The sequence below is a fragment of the Mycteria americana genome, chromosome 4, assembly GCF_035582795.1.
Source record: "Mycteria americana isolate JAX WOST 10 ecotype Jacksonville Zoo and Gardens chromosome 4, USCA_MyAme_1.0, whole genome shotgun sequence".
Taxonomy (NCBI): Eukaryota; Metazoa; Chordata; class Aves; order Ciconiiformes; family Ciconiidae; genus Mycteria; species Mycteria americana.
Genome location: NC_134368.1, coordinates 28,324,662 through 28,342,716, shown reverse-complemented (window position 1 = coordinate 28,342,716; position 18,055 = coordinate 28,324,662). Strand labels below are relative to the sequence as shown.

The window sequence follows — 18,055 nt, the reverse complement described above, 5'->3', positions numbered from 1 at the left end:
TTTCATAAATAAAACATCTTTTCACCATTTTAATGGTTTCAGGTAGAATTTCAAAGCCCTTTATCTGATCTGCTTAAAGAACAGATAGGAGAAGCTTATGCTTAGACATACACACAATGGTTCTAAAAAATCAGTACACAAAGCCTGCAAGTGTTATTCTTTCAGAGGGTCAAAGAGGGTAAAGAAAGCAAGAATGTGCTTTTGCTCCTTTGAGTGCAGCACTGGTTTAGTCCTCAGCAATACCATACATAGTCTCCTAGCTGATAAGCAAATTATAGACTCATCTGAGCTAAAATGGTTGCTTCCCTGTACCATTTTAAATTTTAGATGTAGCTATTTATAAAATTTCATTAGAAACTTCCCATGCTATGGGAGTATTTTATATATTAAACTACAAAGGTAGCTTAAAACATTATGAGAGTTTGAGATTAATTGCACAGCCTCCAGTTGCTGCAATATCTTACAAAGCGGAAAAAGGCATATGCCAGAAATCCTTTCCAGACAACTCTGCAAAAGAAACAGCAGTTACAGTATTAATTTTCCCTTCTACTATTGTATGAAACCTGGCCACCTGTTTTCTGACAGTGTATCACAAAGGAAAACTGCACCACTTCATATACATTAATAGCATTACAGGAAAAACCTAGATTAAATTTTTATACATGTCAAGTTTGTGAAAACTTCAAGCCTGCAGACCTCATTTTCCCTATTTATACATGCATTCATTTTAAAGAGAATATTTCTTACTCTGGGAGGCTACTACAGTGAACAGTTGGTATGTCATAAAAAATGGAAATTTCTATCTTTAAGTTCTAATAAAATTAGTGTTTATACCATTTGCGAGAACAGATTTCAGTTGGCTTAAGTAGTCCATACCACTGAAGGCCATTAGAGATTAACTGGTGAGATAAGACTGCCTCATCATAGCTCAGTCTAATCCATAAAACTATAAAGTAGTATATGTAATATTTTTGACATACGAATAGACTTGTAATCAAGGCCTTTCACAATTTTCTTTTACTAGCTCAACATTTCAGCTGTCATTGCAAGGCTTTTTGTCCATCTGAAATAACTTGTTCTTCTCTGTGGATATGCAATTTTTCTGCATATATTTAAAAAACAAGGTTTCTGTCCTCTTTTGTGCCAAAAGGTAGTGTCTGCTAATAAATTAATGCTAATAAATTGCTATGGGTTACACCAGAGCTTCAACATATTTCAAAATACACATTGAAATCAAAGAGGAAGCTCAGTCTAGAGTGTCATCTAATCTTTAAAGCATAATATAGGCATACAGTTTAATTGACACCTTTGCTGGAAAGCTGACTGGCTTGCTTCTGTTTTGCAGCCCTGTCGTGCACATTCCAAACAAGTGATGACCCAGAAACAAACACTGGATTCCTTAAATATAGAGCATACTCTCAGCTTAAAAAGCTGCAGAAGCCTTTTCTGACCTGTTTCTATCAAAACAAGAATGGTGGTGTGTGGAGACGGAAACTGCTTGAGTGACACAAGCTATATTTACCATAGAAGAAGGGATGGAGCTCATATACTCGCTTTCCAAAGAAATACAAGGGGCAGTTGGTTGTGCCAACAGATCTTGTGGGGGGAAGGGAGAAAGGATAGAGGCTACTCGGCTTCTCCTGGAATAATATTGCAAGTGGATGGAGACTGTTACGAAATACAGCGGTTCAGTTTCCCACATCTGGGTGAACTGTGAGTTGTGTAATTAAACAGTTAAATGTGTTTAGCTTAGCATTGAGGCTTTGTTGAATAAAACCTGGAAAACTGGAGAATTCCTTAAGTAATGGTAAGATTCAATAGAGCCTTATTCCTTATTTTTTCAAATATTATTCATACTATAAATTCAAAAAAAGGCTTTTTCTTAAAAAAAATAGGTACATTAAGCATTCACAGTAACTCAGAGTACACGAAAGTATACCAAGAATAAAGCTACTAATTTTGTTGCTGTGCTATTTTGTGATGTGGATAGTGGCCTTTTTTGTAAAGTAACCATTCACAAATGTGAGTGAGCACTTAGCAGCGTTGTTTTAGTATCTTCTGTACTCAAGTGGGTAAATTTCCAGTTACTCAAAGGTATCAGTAATAAGCGCCACTTGCCAGGGATCTTACAGCCAAAAAAATGTTTACATATAAAATGGGATTTAAAAGTGGATTTAAGTGACAATCCTATTTGTCACCAGCATTGCAGTGATTTTGGGGAAAAAGCATGCTGACTGTCATGTATATAAATTTACAGTGAGTTTCACAGTCTGGTTGCAGCCTTTTAACAATAGTGTGGCAGTTGTGAATTGCAAAAAACCACACACACAAGATCCTTTTTCACAAAAGTGCCCTATTTATGCTGGGAGGGTTATATATATGTTGAGTCTCCTAAGTGACTGCTTCAGTCAGGCTTCAGTGGAATCTCAACAGAAAACTAAAAGCTGTTTCTTACAGAAAGTAGCTTGCATCAGCCAAGCCTCTGCCCACGGCCGACTATGACCTACACTGAGTATTTCTTAAAACTGGATGAGCAGTGCATGTTCTCTCCAGGCATTTTGTTTTTCCAGTAAAAAAGCATGAACAGAGATCTTCCTACAACCTTTGTTTCTGGTTCAGCAAAAAACCCCCCAACAAAAACAAAACCACAAACAATCCACACAGATTGCTGCATAGGATGATGCAGAAGAGCATTCTCTTTTGGAGTCTCCAGCAAGTTTTCTGGCCCATGGCTTGAAAAAAAAAAGCTGCATTTATTTCCCAATGCAGTCTTCTGTGAAGCAAAGTATTCCTCTGTCCTGGTACCTGAGCTCAGCATTTAAGAAAAACAAATTCTTGGTTCACTTTTCTCCATGAACAAAGTGGTGCTTGATCGATTTACACAGATTAAATTTATACAATTTTATATAAAAAAAAAGACTGACTCTGTTGCTGTTAAGAAAGACAATCTTATTTTCTCATAGCATGTATGTATGCTCTGTAAAGAAATCAGCAGCAATCCCACATCTGTAATCTGACTGTATCATGTACTTTCTGGAGAATGCAATGTTGGCCTTTAGCGGACATGTCAGCTTCAAATCCTCTCAAGATTCCTGGAACAACAGTAGCTTTATTCTATTTCATAACTTCCATCATCCTCTAGGCAGTCAGTATGCTTTATGCCTGACTGAAATGGATGCAAAACATAATTATGCCAAGGAGACCTACAGCTCCAAAACCTATTACCTTTCCTATTTTCTTCTTAATCCTGTTTTTACTGGCCGTTTTTTACTGAGACATAGGGACAACATGCCAGAGACACATTTCTCAGCCTGTTGCAGTCGCCCAAGTGTCACCTTAACAGTCTAGAAGTAAAATTGCCGCTGCTGCTTCAGCCTGAGGCATCTGCAGCTGGGACCTCCTTTCCACCAGCCCACACAGGAGAGCTTGGATTCACACTGACTCAGGGCTGTCAAACTGCGGCACTCTTATTTATGAGAGATTAAAAATAAAAAGCTGGGCGACAGTTTGAAAGCTGCCTGTCGGTGAGCGGCACCGAGCCTCCCCCCGCCTGAACTTGGGCTTTAGAGCAACGTTGCAGACTCCCCCTCCGGATGAACGCCTCCCGCCCCCCACCGCGCCCTTCGCTTCATTCACACCTCGCTAAGCCGCATAAGAGACCGAAGGACAGAAGGAGTCCCCTCTGCAGATAAACAAGGCCGCGCAGCTCCGCAGGCTCCCCCGCCTGGCCTGCTGCCCTCCACCCCCTGACCTTCCCTGCCCAGGCCGCCGGGCTGCGCCAGCCGCGCGGCCCCGGCAAGCCTGCGCCCGAGGATCGCCGCCCTCAACAGCCCACCTCGCCCCGCCTGGCCCCCACCGCTTCCCGCCCCGCCGAGGCTGAGCTCCGCCGCCCCGGACACGGGCCCCTGCCCGCGCCGGCTGCCAGGAAGGGGGACACCGGCCGACCTTCCCCGGGGCTCCCCCGCCCGCCCCTAGTGCCGGGCAGAGGCCCAGGGCTCGGCGCGTTCCATTCCCCTCGCGTCACCGGGGGGGGCGGACATCGGAAACCCTTCGCTCCCTCCAGAAGCGGGACCGAAACCGCCCGTAGTGCCGGTGCCCGGTTAGGCGCAGCGGCCCGGCAAGCCTGAGCCCGCTGAGGCGGGAGATGGCGGCGGGACGCCGCGGGACGAGGAGGCGGGGGGGGAGGCGGAGTTGGTAGGTTCCGGAGGGGGCAGGCGAGCGCGGAGGGCTGGCGCCCCGGCTGTCAGTTGCGAGCGGAGGGAGGCGCAGCCGGGGCGCGAGCCTGCCGCCTCGGGCTGCCGGAGGAGCCGCCGCTGCCGCCGGGACCCGCCGCCGCTGCCAGGAGCCGCCGCCGTCGCTGCCGGGACCCGCCGCCCTCGCCCCGGGCCTCGCTGCGGCGCGGGGCGCGCTCCGGCGTGCGACAGGTGCAGGGCGCGCGGGCGGAGGCGGCCGCGCCACCGCCCCCCGCCCGGCAGCGATGCCGGCGGTGCAGAAAACGGTGTCCGAGATCCGCTCCCGCGCAGAGGGTAAGTGCCGCCCGGCACCCGCCTCTCCCCGGCCGCAGGGAGGGACGGGGGAGCCCGGCCGGCGCTCCGCGACCCTCCGGTGCAGCGCCGCGGCGGGGTCTGCGCCGCCTGGCCGGGAGGGGGCGGCGGGGAGACGAGGCGGCGCGAGCCGGTGTCGCGCCGGCTGCTGCAACGCCGCCCGCCGCGCCGCCCCTCACCGCGGCCTCCGGTCGCGGCGTGCCCGCCGCCCGCTTCCCGACCCCGGAGGGGAGGTGGGGGAGGAGGTCCTCGCATCGCCTTTCTCCCGCCGCCGCGCACCTGAGCGCCGGACGGGGCCCCCCGCGTCTCCCAGGCTGCGGCGGCGGGCGCTTGCCGCGGCCGGGCATCGACCCCGGCGCTGGGGCGTGAGCGGTGGTGGTGGTGTTCTCCGGGCGGTCTCGTCTTCATGGCTGCCCGTTGTCTGCCGGCGGCGGTGAGCCCCCGGGCAGCGGTTTGCGCGTCAGCGGTGGCAGCGTTTCAGGGCGAGGGGTTGTTTTCTTTTCCCCGGTGTGTCGGGCTGCACGGCCCGCCGGCCCCGAGCGGCGGGGGGGAGAGGCAGCGGCGGCTCATGGCCTGGGATATTCGGCCTGGGGTATTCGTCCCAGGAGTAAGTCGGCATGCCTGTCATATGCCGTATGCAAGTGTATACCGATCATCAGAAATAAACCTTTCTGATACAGGGAACATGCATGAAAGCTTCAGACCGTGCTGATGTTTCATGCCTAACTAAGGGTTAGGATTGTTTGCCTTCAGATAACAACGTGCCCAGAACTGCCTTGTAATTATTATTGTAATTATTATTATAATCACTGCAATTAAATTATCTTAATATAATATTTATTGCATGCAAAAGTAAGATTTGAAATCACTGATACCAAGGCAGCAGTGTATTGGGACAGCTCATGATTTTCAGTTTCTGTAGGTAATGATAGCAACGTCCCTGTAATGACGCAGGTATGCAGGTTTTAGCCCTTTGTCTGAAAGTTTTTGCACTTAAACCACCACATCAGGTTGATTATTTTTTGGCTCTGTTTGGCTCTATAGGGAGGTAGAAACTCTCTCCCTGTATCTTTCTTCCTTCCTCCAAACAAAGGATTTTTTGTGTGTGTGTGCTAAGAGGAGCATGAAGAAAGATAGATTGGAAGTTGGCTGTTACCTTGATGTTCTTTTCTGTTTCTGCCTTCCTCCCCCAAAAGGAGGTTTGTAGGAAGTCTGGCTCTGCCTCTACCTAGGAAATGTTAGCTGGCCAAGAAATAGAAGAATGCATCTTCCTAAGAAGAAAGGAAGAAGGTACATCTTTCCAGGGACACTTTTGAAATGCATTTACAACCAGAGCAGCTGTGCTGCTGTACCCACAGTGATTAGTAGATGCATATAATGGTACTAGTTAAACATCCAGATTTTCAGTGCTTAATTTCAGTTATTTTCCAGTCATTCTTTTCCAGACAGTTGGTTTTCACTGCAAGCTTAGCACAAATAAATTGGGAAAATTGATGCTCTCTTTAAAAGGATCTAATTACAGGAATCTTAACGATTATTAAATGACAAATGTGGTGTTCCCTAAAGGTAAATGTCTATGTAAGATGTGCAGATGCAGTAAAAGGGAAAAAAAAAGTCTAGCTTATTCGAATACTGTTCAAGGTTGGATGACTGTAAAACAGTTGAATACAGGTTTAAGAGCCTTCTCAAAAATACTTTCTTTAGGACTGAAAATAAGTATGAAACTTCTTAAAAGAAACTTAACTTTTGGGAAATGACGTGGTAGTTTTTCATTATAGCAGTGGAGTTATTGACTCATACTCCACTATATATAACTTAAAAACTGTTACTGTTTTCTTAATCTTAGATTAATGTGATGCTTACTAGTTCATTTTATTTATGTTCAGTTCAATTTATTTATACTCAGTTCATTCACAATGAAACCAATGTCAATGAGTCTCTTGCTTCCTTTTTTCTTTTTGAGATAAATGGCTTCCAGGTCTAGTTAGTCCATGCGTTTGGACTGTGTGGCTGGTGTTTCTAAACAGTTCTTTGTAAGTAAATGTTACTATTTTCTAAAAAAGAGAACTCCATAGTTCTGCAATGTAGGTCTTATACCTAGCATTTGATAGTGACATAAAGGAACTGTAAAACCCTAGCTCTGGCCATCACAGGAGGCTCTTAGGTGAGCACTGTGCAAAGTGATGGTAAGGTTGCCTTCAGAGACCTCCACCAAAGTCTTACCTACAGTGCAGAGTAAGAAATTCTTGTTATTGACAGGGTCCCTGGGTGTTCTTTGGAAGTCTCTGGTAATACTGTAATCACAAACAGCAGCTTCCATAAGTTCTGTCATGGCATGGACCATTCCTTAGAGTAGCCTAAGACTTGTGGGAATCTGATAGGCAAGCTTACTATTACTTCCCTTGCTCTAGAATTTTTGTATTGTATCTTTGGGGCTAAAACCTTATTTTACTCTTCTGTCACTGCAGCAACTAATTTCTGCTTCAGAGACCTTTTCCATGGATCATGAGCTACCTTATCAGGCTGGATCATGAGCTATCTTATCAGGTCTTGACATCATGTCACAACTAAGCTCTCTGACATGAAGAGATAGTAATACTGTTATTAGAGAAAATCAACTGTTGTGCTCAGATGAAATAAACTAAGTCAGAACTGTCAGAACGATGCACACATGTATCATTCACAAGAACTGGCTGACAGTTGCACAGAAGAATTGACACTACAGTCTATAAATTATTACAAAATAAAAAGTGTAGGTGTTTTAACGTGTGTACGACAATGTTACCTGCATAGAGAAAAGAATTTGGTTATAAAGGAACTACTATTTTTGTGGCATTCTTCCAAACCTCTGCAGGTTCTTGTGTTCTTCATGGCTGATGAAAGATAATCAGGCAAGTTTATGACCTTTTTTAATAGATTTTTGTGCCTGTTATCACTGTTGCAAAGAACAACACCTGCAGGTCACCATAAGCCTAGGAAACGCTGCAGTTCTAAAGTGGTATGTGTATCAATAAAGTCTGGCTCAAGGCATGGAAGATCTGGCCCTCCTAAACAAATTTATGAAATCGCTACATGTGTTTTCACCACCAGGAACTTTAATTCAGAACTGTACCTGGGCTTCAGACATTTGGTGCTGTGGAAATATCATCAGTGTCACATATTCTGCAGTTGCAAAACACGTGGGGAATCTTTGAGTAGTGTAGGCTATATCTAGCTTTATTAAATATAGTAATTAACTGCGGTTATTTTAGCTATATATATGCACAGTTAATATATGCATATATTAAATAATATGAAATGGAATCATTCAAAGCATTTTATTTCTTTTGAGAGACTCTGGGAGAGTGCAGTTGTGGTTGGCAGTTCTTACTAGGATTCTCTGAAGACTGAAGCATTAATGCTTTTCCTCCGTGTATTGGTGGAGTTCAGTGAACTGATTAGGTTGTTGAGAGAGCGTAGAAATTTGAGGTGCCGTGGTGTTGTCTGCCAACAACAGTAGGTAATAACTAGTTCTTCATACTAGTGGAGGTAAATGCCTGTATGAAAACTAGGTGGAGCTGAACTTGTGCAAGATGACATGACTTTTGTATGAAGAGGGAAAGTGTTTTGAAGTTCTGTAGTAGCCATCAGATTGTCTTCAGCATACCGTCTGTTTTTGTAATGCCTAATACATCCTTAGGTGTTTCTACTCATGGACTATAGGACTATATACCATTTTACCAGATGTAGTGCTCATTATAGTCACGTGTGTCCGATTTTTTTTTTTTTCTGTCAAGTCTGTTTTGCAGACTATGTTGAGATCCCAGTGTTTCACAATGGGACAAAACTTGATCTACTTCTAGCACAGGCTTGGCCATCTCAGCGGTACCAGCAGGTTCAAGCAGGTCATTGCAATTCCCTTCTGTGCTCTGACTCCCCAGAAGGACAAACTGATGGGTCAGGTTCCCAGTGCCTGTTCTGTCATCAAACGTCTGTCACGGCATTGCAACAAATAAATCTGAAGGCACCTTCTTTTTCATAATGATACCCTCTTCAAACTGTGCTGCGTTCTTCAGGAATATGAGCTAGCAGACTTACTCATGTAAGAGCTTCTTGGCTACAGCGCCAGCTTTCAAAGCTTTTGAATGCTGTACTTTGAGAATAAAACCAAAATTTTTAATGGTTAAGGGAAGTGAATTAAAATCCTTCTGGTGATTTGAGTGAGGGTTTTCTTTCCTCTCTTTCTTTCCATGTTACAGTCTATCTGTATTTACCTTTGTCCATTTCTTGTAATGAAAATGAGACTGGTTTAAGGAATGAAAGCTGAAACTGTTAAACTACCCTACCCAAAGGAAAATTTGGATGTATGGAAAATATTTGGACAGTTTTTACTCTTTAGAATTTTTTGTTGTTGTTCTACTAATTTAGAAACTTTATTATGAAAACTGGTTTAGGAAGAGTCCCTGCAAATATTGTGAGTTGGAACAGAGTTGCTTCTTCCAAATTCATTGTTGGAAGCAAAATATGGTCTTCAGTGGCTTCTTTTGTTGGAGAAAGCTCAGGTTGGTTGTTTGGGGGCTTTTTTTGTTTGTTTCATTGGTTATTTATTTATTTGGGCTTTGTTGTTGTTGAAGATGTTATTTTTGCTGGCAAAACTGAAAACATATATTCTATGCAAAGCACACATTTTGCTATGAATTTTTTTTTCAGGTACAGCTTGTACCCTGGGAAGTAAATACCCAGGCTCCATATTTTCAGAATTAACAGCAGTTCTGTTTCCAATTTCTTCTTGCCTTTTCCCACTCTTGCAGTGGGAAAATGACAGGCCAGCCTCTGCTTATTTGATTAATAGGCTGAGTTCATACAATTGGTTTGATGCCAATGGATCCTCACTTCTGGAGGAAGAAATATAGCACTTAGTAGCTTTCTTGCAAAGTGGTGAGCTTTTAGGTAGACCTGCTACACTGAAATGTGAGGTTAGTCAGCAGTTAAGCTCTAGCTTATAGTTTGGGTTTTTAAAATTTCATAGAAAGGTAGCTCTTAAAAATTGGGGGGTGACATAATACAGTTAAGCTCAGGTGTGAGAGTGTAGTTTGATAGATGTCGTACTTCATATTTGAAAGTGAATAGTTGAATTGATACACGTCTTAGATGTGATTTCCTGTAAGGTGCCAGACTCCATCAGGAATTGTAATAATGAGACAAATCTGCAGCCTTTATTTCTGTCCTCTTGACTGTAGATTGGTAGGCATTTCAAGTGAACGTATGAGCTACTGTAACTTTAAGATCCTTCCTTGTTGAAAAGAATATCCCTTTTTAATTTTAGTTCCTGGCATTATTTTAGGCCATTTGAGTACCAACCAGTTGTTGTCAAATTCTTTACTCTCCTTATATAAATAAAATATAGTGAAGATTTCCTTGCAGGTCGTATTTGAAAAAATGACTGTAATTAAATAAAGCTTTTGATGATTTAATCTATGCTAGATGAGTGTGGGCGAGACATGGCAGAAATTGGAAATGCTTTATGATAGTTTTCTGAAGATGTGGAATACAAACAAACCCTGGGAATGCAATAGATAATTTTTATTTGCAATTCTAGTGAATGCATTGTGTGGGAAAACTCCCAGTCACGCTCAATGTGGTACCTATGAACATACGGTTCTGTATCTGACGAATTCTTCACTGAAAGGGTTATCAAGCATTGGAACAGGCTGCCCAGGGAAGTGGTTGAGTTGCCATCCTTGGAGGTATTTAAAGGACGTTTGGATGAGGTGCTTAGGGACATGGTTTAGTGGTGGTCTTGGCAGTGTTAGGTTTACGGTTGGACTTGATGATCTTAAAGGTCTTTTCCAACCTATATGATTCTGTGATTCTGTGAATTAGTGGAAAACTTCACTTACAAAACATAATATATTGACCTCAAAAACCAAACAAAACTGTTGCAGGGTAGGCCTGTCTCGCATGCAGGCCAGGGTGGTATAGTGTCCCTGAAGACATTTGGCATACTGAGAGCCCAGACGTGATGCTTGAGCTTTGGCTTGCCTTGCAGCTGTGCAGCAGAGAGTTCTCTTTGTCCTTGGGCAGTTCTGAAAATCAGCAGCTACCTGGCAAGAAGAGCGTGCCCGATTTCTGACCAGGCATTAGGCATCTATTAGCTAACCAGGATAGCTGCAGAGCTGCAGAGGAGCTGAAAGTCAGGTGTGCTGACTCTTGACTGAAGTTCTCGGGTAGGTGATGCAAGCAAGATGTAATGGTGGTGTTGCAAAGGGTGGTATATGCACATTTAAAGAAATGGCACCATGGGAGGGTAGGGTGTAGAAGCACTATATCAAATGCTGAGTTAAAATTTCATGTCTTTTTTACACTCTGATAATCTTATATGAAAGTGGAGCATTTCAAAGAGCATTTTGTGTCTCTTGTTGCTTGGAAAACACTTTAGTCATTTAGATTAAGCATATTTACCACTTTAGATGATGTAATAAGTTCAGTAATGCATGAGTTTTTAGATATTTTTGTGTACTTATATACTCATATAGACAAACACATAAACAGGGAAGAAAAATTGTATCTCCTTGATACTGAGCTTTGTGTATCAGTCTAGTTTGTGTACTCTAATGAATGTATTCTCAAGTTTAGGCAAGGAGGTGATGGGACATGTGTAACCTTTAAAGCTTTCAGGGTAGTATAATGCACCTAGGGCAGGAGAGCTGGTTTTACTGAAGTTGCAGAGTAGAGAGGGCTATGTGTGAGGCTCAGAACTTAACTCCTAAGATTGTTTTTTAAGTGAAAAATTGAAAAAAGTTAATTCAAGGTAGAAAGAAGTGGGTGGTGAATGTTTATGAAGCTCCTCAGCACCTTTTTGCTGTCATCTTGATTAAAGGAGAACAAATAAATGCGGTAATACTGATATATGAAAATAAATGTCTATAGTTTGGCAGTCTTTTTAACAAATGGGTAATATATAGTGTTTAATGCCTGCTAACATTCGCTTTAACTCTGTCAGTGTCAGTATGCAAGGCTTATACTGGCATAAGTTTTTAAATGAATGCTTTGAAATTTAAGTAGTACCTTCCACAAATGTGCAAACTCTTCCTTTATTTCCTGAACTTAGTCAGGCTACGTTGGTACTTTTGACACAGTAGTTTCCAACTTTTCCACCCAAGTGCTCTCACAGGAGCCATATTTCGTGTTTGCTTCTTCATCAAGCAGCTGGAAAGTAAATGTCCTATACCTGGAATGAAGGTGTGCTCGCCATGTGATGAATTTGGGCTCAGTCAGGTATAAATATGTGATTGGATGTGCACCTGTGGCTTGACTGAAAACCTAGTCTTCTTAAAGATGTACCAGTTGTGTTATAGGGATATATGTTTAGGGAGTTGTGTGCTGGATGTTGTGCATAGCTAGTTGTATGATGGTTGTCACTCCAAGGAGAGGTAATAACAAGAATAGGAAATGGCACGCTTAGTCTGCTACATGCGCCCGTGAGGTTCCTTGAGTTGAGGAGTATTGTATGGACGCTTGTTCAGGTGAGCCCAGTCTGTCAGGCTGCCTGTCCTTCCTCTGAAGGGTCTTCTGAAGTTTGAATAGAAGTGTGTTGGATGTGTGCCTTTCATTGGGGGTGTTGGAAGGAAAGAAACAGAGAAATTGCAGTGGAATGTAGTAGTGGGGATTTCCTGCATAGTAGTGGAATCTGTGAATTCTAAATGGCAAATGGCATGAAATTACTAGTTTCTCCTGAGTCTTTGCACAGTGTGTGGTGACTTGACCTTGCAAGGTAGTATCTGAAATATATGTTCTGGATATAATAGATAAGAGGCTATGTAGTGGGCCAGTAGACTGTAGGATGACTTGGATTTTGCATAACCTGTTTGTAAGGATTTACAGAACATGCTAGAAATAAGCTTTTAAGTTTTCATGTACAGCCTTAATTATCCTTGACATGCATATACATTCTGATGTATTCAGTTGCATTCTAACATAGTTTTTTTTCTATGTACCTTTCTCATTTGGCATACAGAATGAACAGTGCTTATTTAACAAGCAGCTGTACACACACAGATTACTATTACCATCTTAAAACTTTTTGGTGATTGATTTATGCCATACCTGTGTTTACTTTACAAGCTCCAGCCTTAATAGACTGCTTAGGCCTGTTGGTCATCAGTGTAATGGCTGAACGGTTGACAAAACACTAGGGAAAAGTCTTGAGAGAGAAGAATTTATTGGTATCCCCTTTTACAGATGAAAGTCGTGATGCAGGTTGGTACAAGATTCCTCATAGTTTATAGAAGAATATACACAAAGCTCAGCTTTCACTGACTAGTGGAGGCAGGTGCTGGGAATATCAGTAAGTGTAATAATACCATTTCAAGTTAAGCACACACAAAATGAAGAACATATTGCTGTCACTTCTCTAGGAATACTCTGGCAAGTGTCATGCAGAAAATTTGAGCAGGTGAAGGAATGATATCCCATTAACCAACAAACGCTTGGTGGCCTTGGCTTCCAAGGATCACGTCCTTCCAGCTCAAGATTGGTCCATCGCAATGAGCAAGAGATCAAGCAAAGGTGGCAGTAGGACTGCATGAATTAACAAGGAGCCCCTGACAAAACTCAAGTGTAAAAAGGGAATGTACAAGACGTGAAAGCAGGGATGGGTGGCTGGAGAGGAGCATAGAGGGATGGGGTTAGTGAGCAAAGCCAAAGCCCACGTGGGGTTTAATCCGGTGAGGGGCTTGTAGAAGCCCTTCTTGTTCTCCTTCAGATGTAACAGCAGGAAGAAGATGACTATGGGAAATGTGGGCCTGTCTGCCGAATGGGGCAGGGAACCTGGAGACAAAGGACACAGAAGAGGATGCAGTACATAGTGCCTTCTCCACTTTGGTCTCTACTGATAAGATCAGCCTTCAGGAACCACAGTTTCCTGAAACCAATTGGAAAGTCTGAAGCAAGAAAGACTTACCTCGGTGGAGGAGGACCAGGTTAGGGAACACTTAAACAAACTGGGCATACACGAGTCCATGGGATGTGATCAGATGCATTCATGAGTGCAGAGGGAGCTGGCAGGTCTCACTGTTAGTCCACTCTCAGTTATCTTTGCAAGGTCATGATGGTCTGGGGGGGTTGTGTTCCTGAGGACTGGAAGAATATAATCGATCTCACTGCAGGGTAGCTTACATTCCTTTTCTGTGTTTGCTTAGTTTTAATTGTGATCGTTAATTTTCTGTTAGTATTTCTCAGAACAGGTGATTTGTGCAAGTAAATAGAAATTGGTCATTTTGATTTAAGATAGCTATATTAGACACATGCTTTTTGTATTTAATTTCATTGTTTGGACATCCTCTTGGTGAACTGTTTTTCTGCCATTGAGATTAATGGTTACATTTTCACAAAGTTTTTATAAGAAATTTACCTGTTTATGTGTTCTTCTGCAAACTCTAAGCTCTTACACTACTACAGGTGTGTGTGTGTGTATAACACTAGTTTAAAAGCAGCACAAAGGGGAAAGCGTGTTATGTGTATATTGGGCAGATGTGGCACAGCAGACCAGATTAAGTAGTATGGAATGAATTGTATAAAGGTTATAGTAAATATCCCTTTAAATATTTGACTTTCCTTTAAATTCGGCAATGACCAATGTTAAATTTTACATGCAAAAGTCGAAGCTGTTGAGTGATCTGTATACAATATAGAGATCTTCTGAGTTTTTAATGCTTATTTATCAGTTAAGTATATTTTTCATTGCATGTTGCTTAGAATTACTGGTATTACTGGTATATTCTTGAACTTCTTGCCCTATTCTTATGTTAGGGTTAATACGTTTCTCTTGGTGTCTTCCTTTTTAAATATTTATTTACCTCACTGCTGGAAGTCATTTCTGCAATTTTGCAGATTTTTAACTCAAGATCACTCAGCTGAGAGAGATGGATGAGCTGACCTTTTCTGGGTTTGGGGTTCCCCCCCCCCTTTTTTTCTTTGTTCTTTTTTTGTATGCTCACTTCCGGGTTCAAATGCATCAACAGACAATAGTTCATTTCATATTGCCATGAAGCAGCACAGGCTATTTAAGTGTACTCATGAATTCAGTAGATTTTACAGTTATTCATTATCATAGCTTTACAAAGCATCTTGACTATATACTTTTTTTGTTTTTTAAATCATCATTTCTTGTGAGAAATGCAACTTAGTTGTGTTCACATTCACAATGGGTGTCTTTGTTGGTTACTAAGTGCCTTGAATCTTGGGTATGTGTGTATATAAACCTATTTATATGGAAAACCATGCTGTGTTTTCACAGGCTATGAGAAGACAGATGATGTTTCAGAGAAGACTTCTCTAGCTGATCAAGAGGAACTGAGAACTATATTCATCAATCAGCCCCAGCTAACCAAATTCTGCAATAATCATGTCAGGTATTAACTAGTGTTTTTTTTAAATACATATTTAGTTTCAGAACATTACCTGTTGCATAGCAGAAATGAAGAAAAGATTCTGTTTATTGCACTTCTGCCACTTCCTCTGACCTCTCAGACTCTGGAGGGGGGGAATGAAGTGAAATGAGGAGAACAGCAGAACTGTTTCAATTACAAACCTGACCTTCTGAATTTTTAAGAACAGGGACAGTATGGATGCTTTATCAGCACCTGCACCATCTGCATGTCCCTAGAGTATGGATTTGTTCTTCAGCTTTCAGTTCAGCTGAAGTTCAGTTCATCTTTGAACGTATTTCTGGATGCCAATGCAGATATACTTCCTTGAGCATGGCATTGTTTGTGCTTTGGAAACTCTTGTCTCTTTCAGTCAGCCAGCTACAAAGATGCTGTGGTTGCTTATGAAACTAGTTTTGAATTTCAAGTTCAGGCTTTAGGACTCTGCTGATAGTTTATGTTGTGGTGTTTTGTTTGTTTCTGTTGAACTTTAAGTAATACACTGAATACTCCTAAGTAATGTATGTTTAGATCTGATAACATCCTCAGGTCCGTTGTTAAAATTCGAAGTAAATGAATGGCAAAGATATCTCTGTCCCAAGTAGGGGTGGTTTCTGAAGGTACCTTTGATAATACGCAGAAATTTTATAGACATGGAGAATAATGTGGTGAGGTTTTTCCATGGTCTTGAGAAACTTTATAATGCTTTTTGTTTGTGTATGCACCTTGTCTTTTCTGTCTTTTGCTTTGTTTCTTGACAGCGTGGAGACGATTTTTAGCAGGATACATTTGTTCCCACTTTAAATTGACTTTTACACAAAGTCAAAGTAATATTGTTAACTTAAAAAGGGGTTAAAATATCCTTACAAGTCTTTGGCTTGTAAGTTTTTGGCATGATTATTTTCACTGTTACTGTTTTAGGACCTTAGATGGTAGCAGTTTGTTCTTAAATGAATGTAAGGCTGATGATTTGAGCTGGGAGCTCAAATATTTTGTGATGATGGCTTAGCAGAGATTATTACGCTGGGATAGGATGTATTCTGTTCTTCCAGCCTAGCAAAACTGCACTTAACGTCCAATATTTATCAGTTTAAAACAAAAAAGTGAACTTTCCATTCAATGAAGCATATAAGGTTTTATCTTTTAATAGATTTTATTATTTTAATTATTTCTTAAATGCACCATTCCAATTCACTTGATCCTGTTGTTGGGGTTTTTTGCATTGAATCGTGCAAACTCATACCCAGCGCAGAAGCTCCACAGCTCCTCAGTCCTGATTTAGCACCCTCCTCGTTATGGCTGTTACACCTCTTTCCCCAAGAATTTTTGGAGCCGTTTGGCAGAGTTACCTGCCCAGCGTACGCCATGGCTTGTGGGGTAGGGTACTTCTCTGGGCCCAGGAGCTGCAGGCCTGGGGCCTGCCCTACCTGCTCCCTCAACGGTGGGGCAAGCACCTGACTGCTACCTTCTCTCTATTTTTTTTTTTCCCTCTCCTCATTGCCTTTAACTGTGTGGCAGCAGGGCTTGACTGCTTCCCACAGAGCAGGCAGAGGTGGCAAGGGAACTTCTTGCCTCAACATGGAAGCTCGCGACAGTTTCTGTGGGCGGCGGGCACTTCCCTGAGTTAGCCACTTCATGGATGCCTGCGGGACTGTCTCTGTAGAAGTCTTTCAGTTTCTCTCTTAGCCAAAACAAATCTGTTTGCTAGCAGAGAAATCACAAAAGGTTCTGTTCTATTTGAAAGCTTGTGTAACTGAGAGGGAAAGAATACATTTAAAGAATTTTTTCTACTGTAATAATAGTGCATGTTTTTGTCTCTTTCTCTCAGCACTGCAAAGTACAACATAATCACATTCCTGCCAAGGTTCCTTTATTCACAGTTCAGAAGAGCTGCTAATGCATTTTTTCTTTTTATTGCATTACTTCAGGTAAGATCAACGATAAGATGCTGATGTTTGAAACTTGTTGAGAGAGCATTTATACCATAGACAATGTTTTGCAGAGATACTGAGGTTGGTGTGTCTTCTTTCTGAGCTAGTTAGCCTCTCAGAATAGCTGTATTGTGTAGATGTACCTTTAATAAATGCTTGATTTTGTGGTTTGTTTACTCCTTGGAGATAACACGATACGCACAAAGATTTTTCTGTAAAACAGGTTAAGTATAGCTGAAATACTGTCAGGTGAAAAAGACTGTTGTGACAGGAAAATCCCATTTTAAAATATCTGGCATACACAGAAAAATGTTACCTGTAGCTGGCATTTCTCATGATGGAGGGTTCTGCCTAAAAACCTGAACTTTATTAACTTTAATCCTGTAGTCTGTTTTGAGGGGCAGGAATTGCAGCTGAAGAGAACGATTATTTATTCTTAGAGTGAAGCTGATAAGGATTGAAGTTGAGCCTAGATGAAGAAAAACAGCAGTGGAGTCCAGTACTGTAGCAGCCTTTTCCCATATCCCAGCTGGTTAACTGTGCTGATTAGGAAGAAAGCACACGGTCTTTTCTATACCGCCACTGTAGCTTCACTCAGTATGTTTGTAAAGGGCTATCCCTGACCCAGCTTTCTGAGAAGTACATAATGTTTTGCAGATATATCAGAATATTTTAATTTGTCAGTAGTTCAAGTTGATAAAGCAGATTATGTTTTTTTGTATACTGTTCTATGAATGCAATAGCTGATGATGAATGAAAATTGAACTGTGGGCAGCTGCAGTGATAATTACCATTGTCTAGTTCTGTATTCTTAATCATATTTGATAAAAAGTACATTTTCTGCATAATTTCTAGTGCATGTTTTGGAATGTGTTGATTTGTCTGTTGTGGAGATCGTGTTAGGAATTGACATACCAAACAAGAATGACTGAAATAATGGCACGTACACTACCACGTGTACTTTTTCCTCCCTCACTTCAAATGTTTCAGCAAGTGAAAGTTGATTCCTCTGTATTTATTCAGGTTTCTTTGCTTCTATCTTGAGGGCTTGGAGCAGTTTCTTAGGATACATCTGCACAGGTAGCTTACACTGTTTTCTAGGAGGAAAAAAAATCTGAAGTTCAGGGTTTCATTAGGTTGTCTGCCTGCAAACCTGTGGCTTCTAAATAAACAG

General features: G+C 42.0%; 1 protein-coding gene across 5 annotated transcripts in view; it reads left to right on the top strand.

Annotated features, from left to right (window-relative positions):
* Positions 1-4,255: 4,255 nt before the first annotated feature.
* The window catches only part of ATP8A1 (ATPase phospholipid transporting 8A1), a 125,152-nt gene continuing 111,352 nt past the window's right edge, over positions 4,256-18,055 (top strand). For 4 of the 5 annotated variants that reach the window (XM_075499996.1, XM_075500000.1, XM_075499997.1 and 1 more), the window contains exons 1-3: positions 4,256-4,526; positions 14,821-14,935; positions 16,779-16,878. In XM_075499996.1, the coding sequence (XP_075356111.1) occupies positions 4,478-4,526; positions 14,821-14,935; positions 16,779-16,878 (264 nt within the window). In that variant the 5' untranslated portion in view covers positions 4,256-4,477. Of the gene's footprint in view, positions 4,527-14,820; positions 14,936-16,778; positions 16,879-18,055 lie in introns of those variants that run through there. The other variant, XM_075499998.1, reaches the window with a different exon arrangement.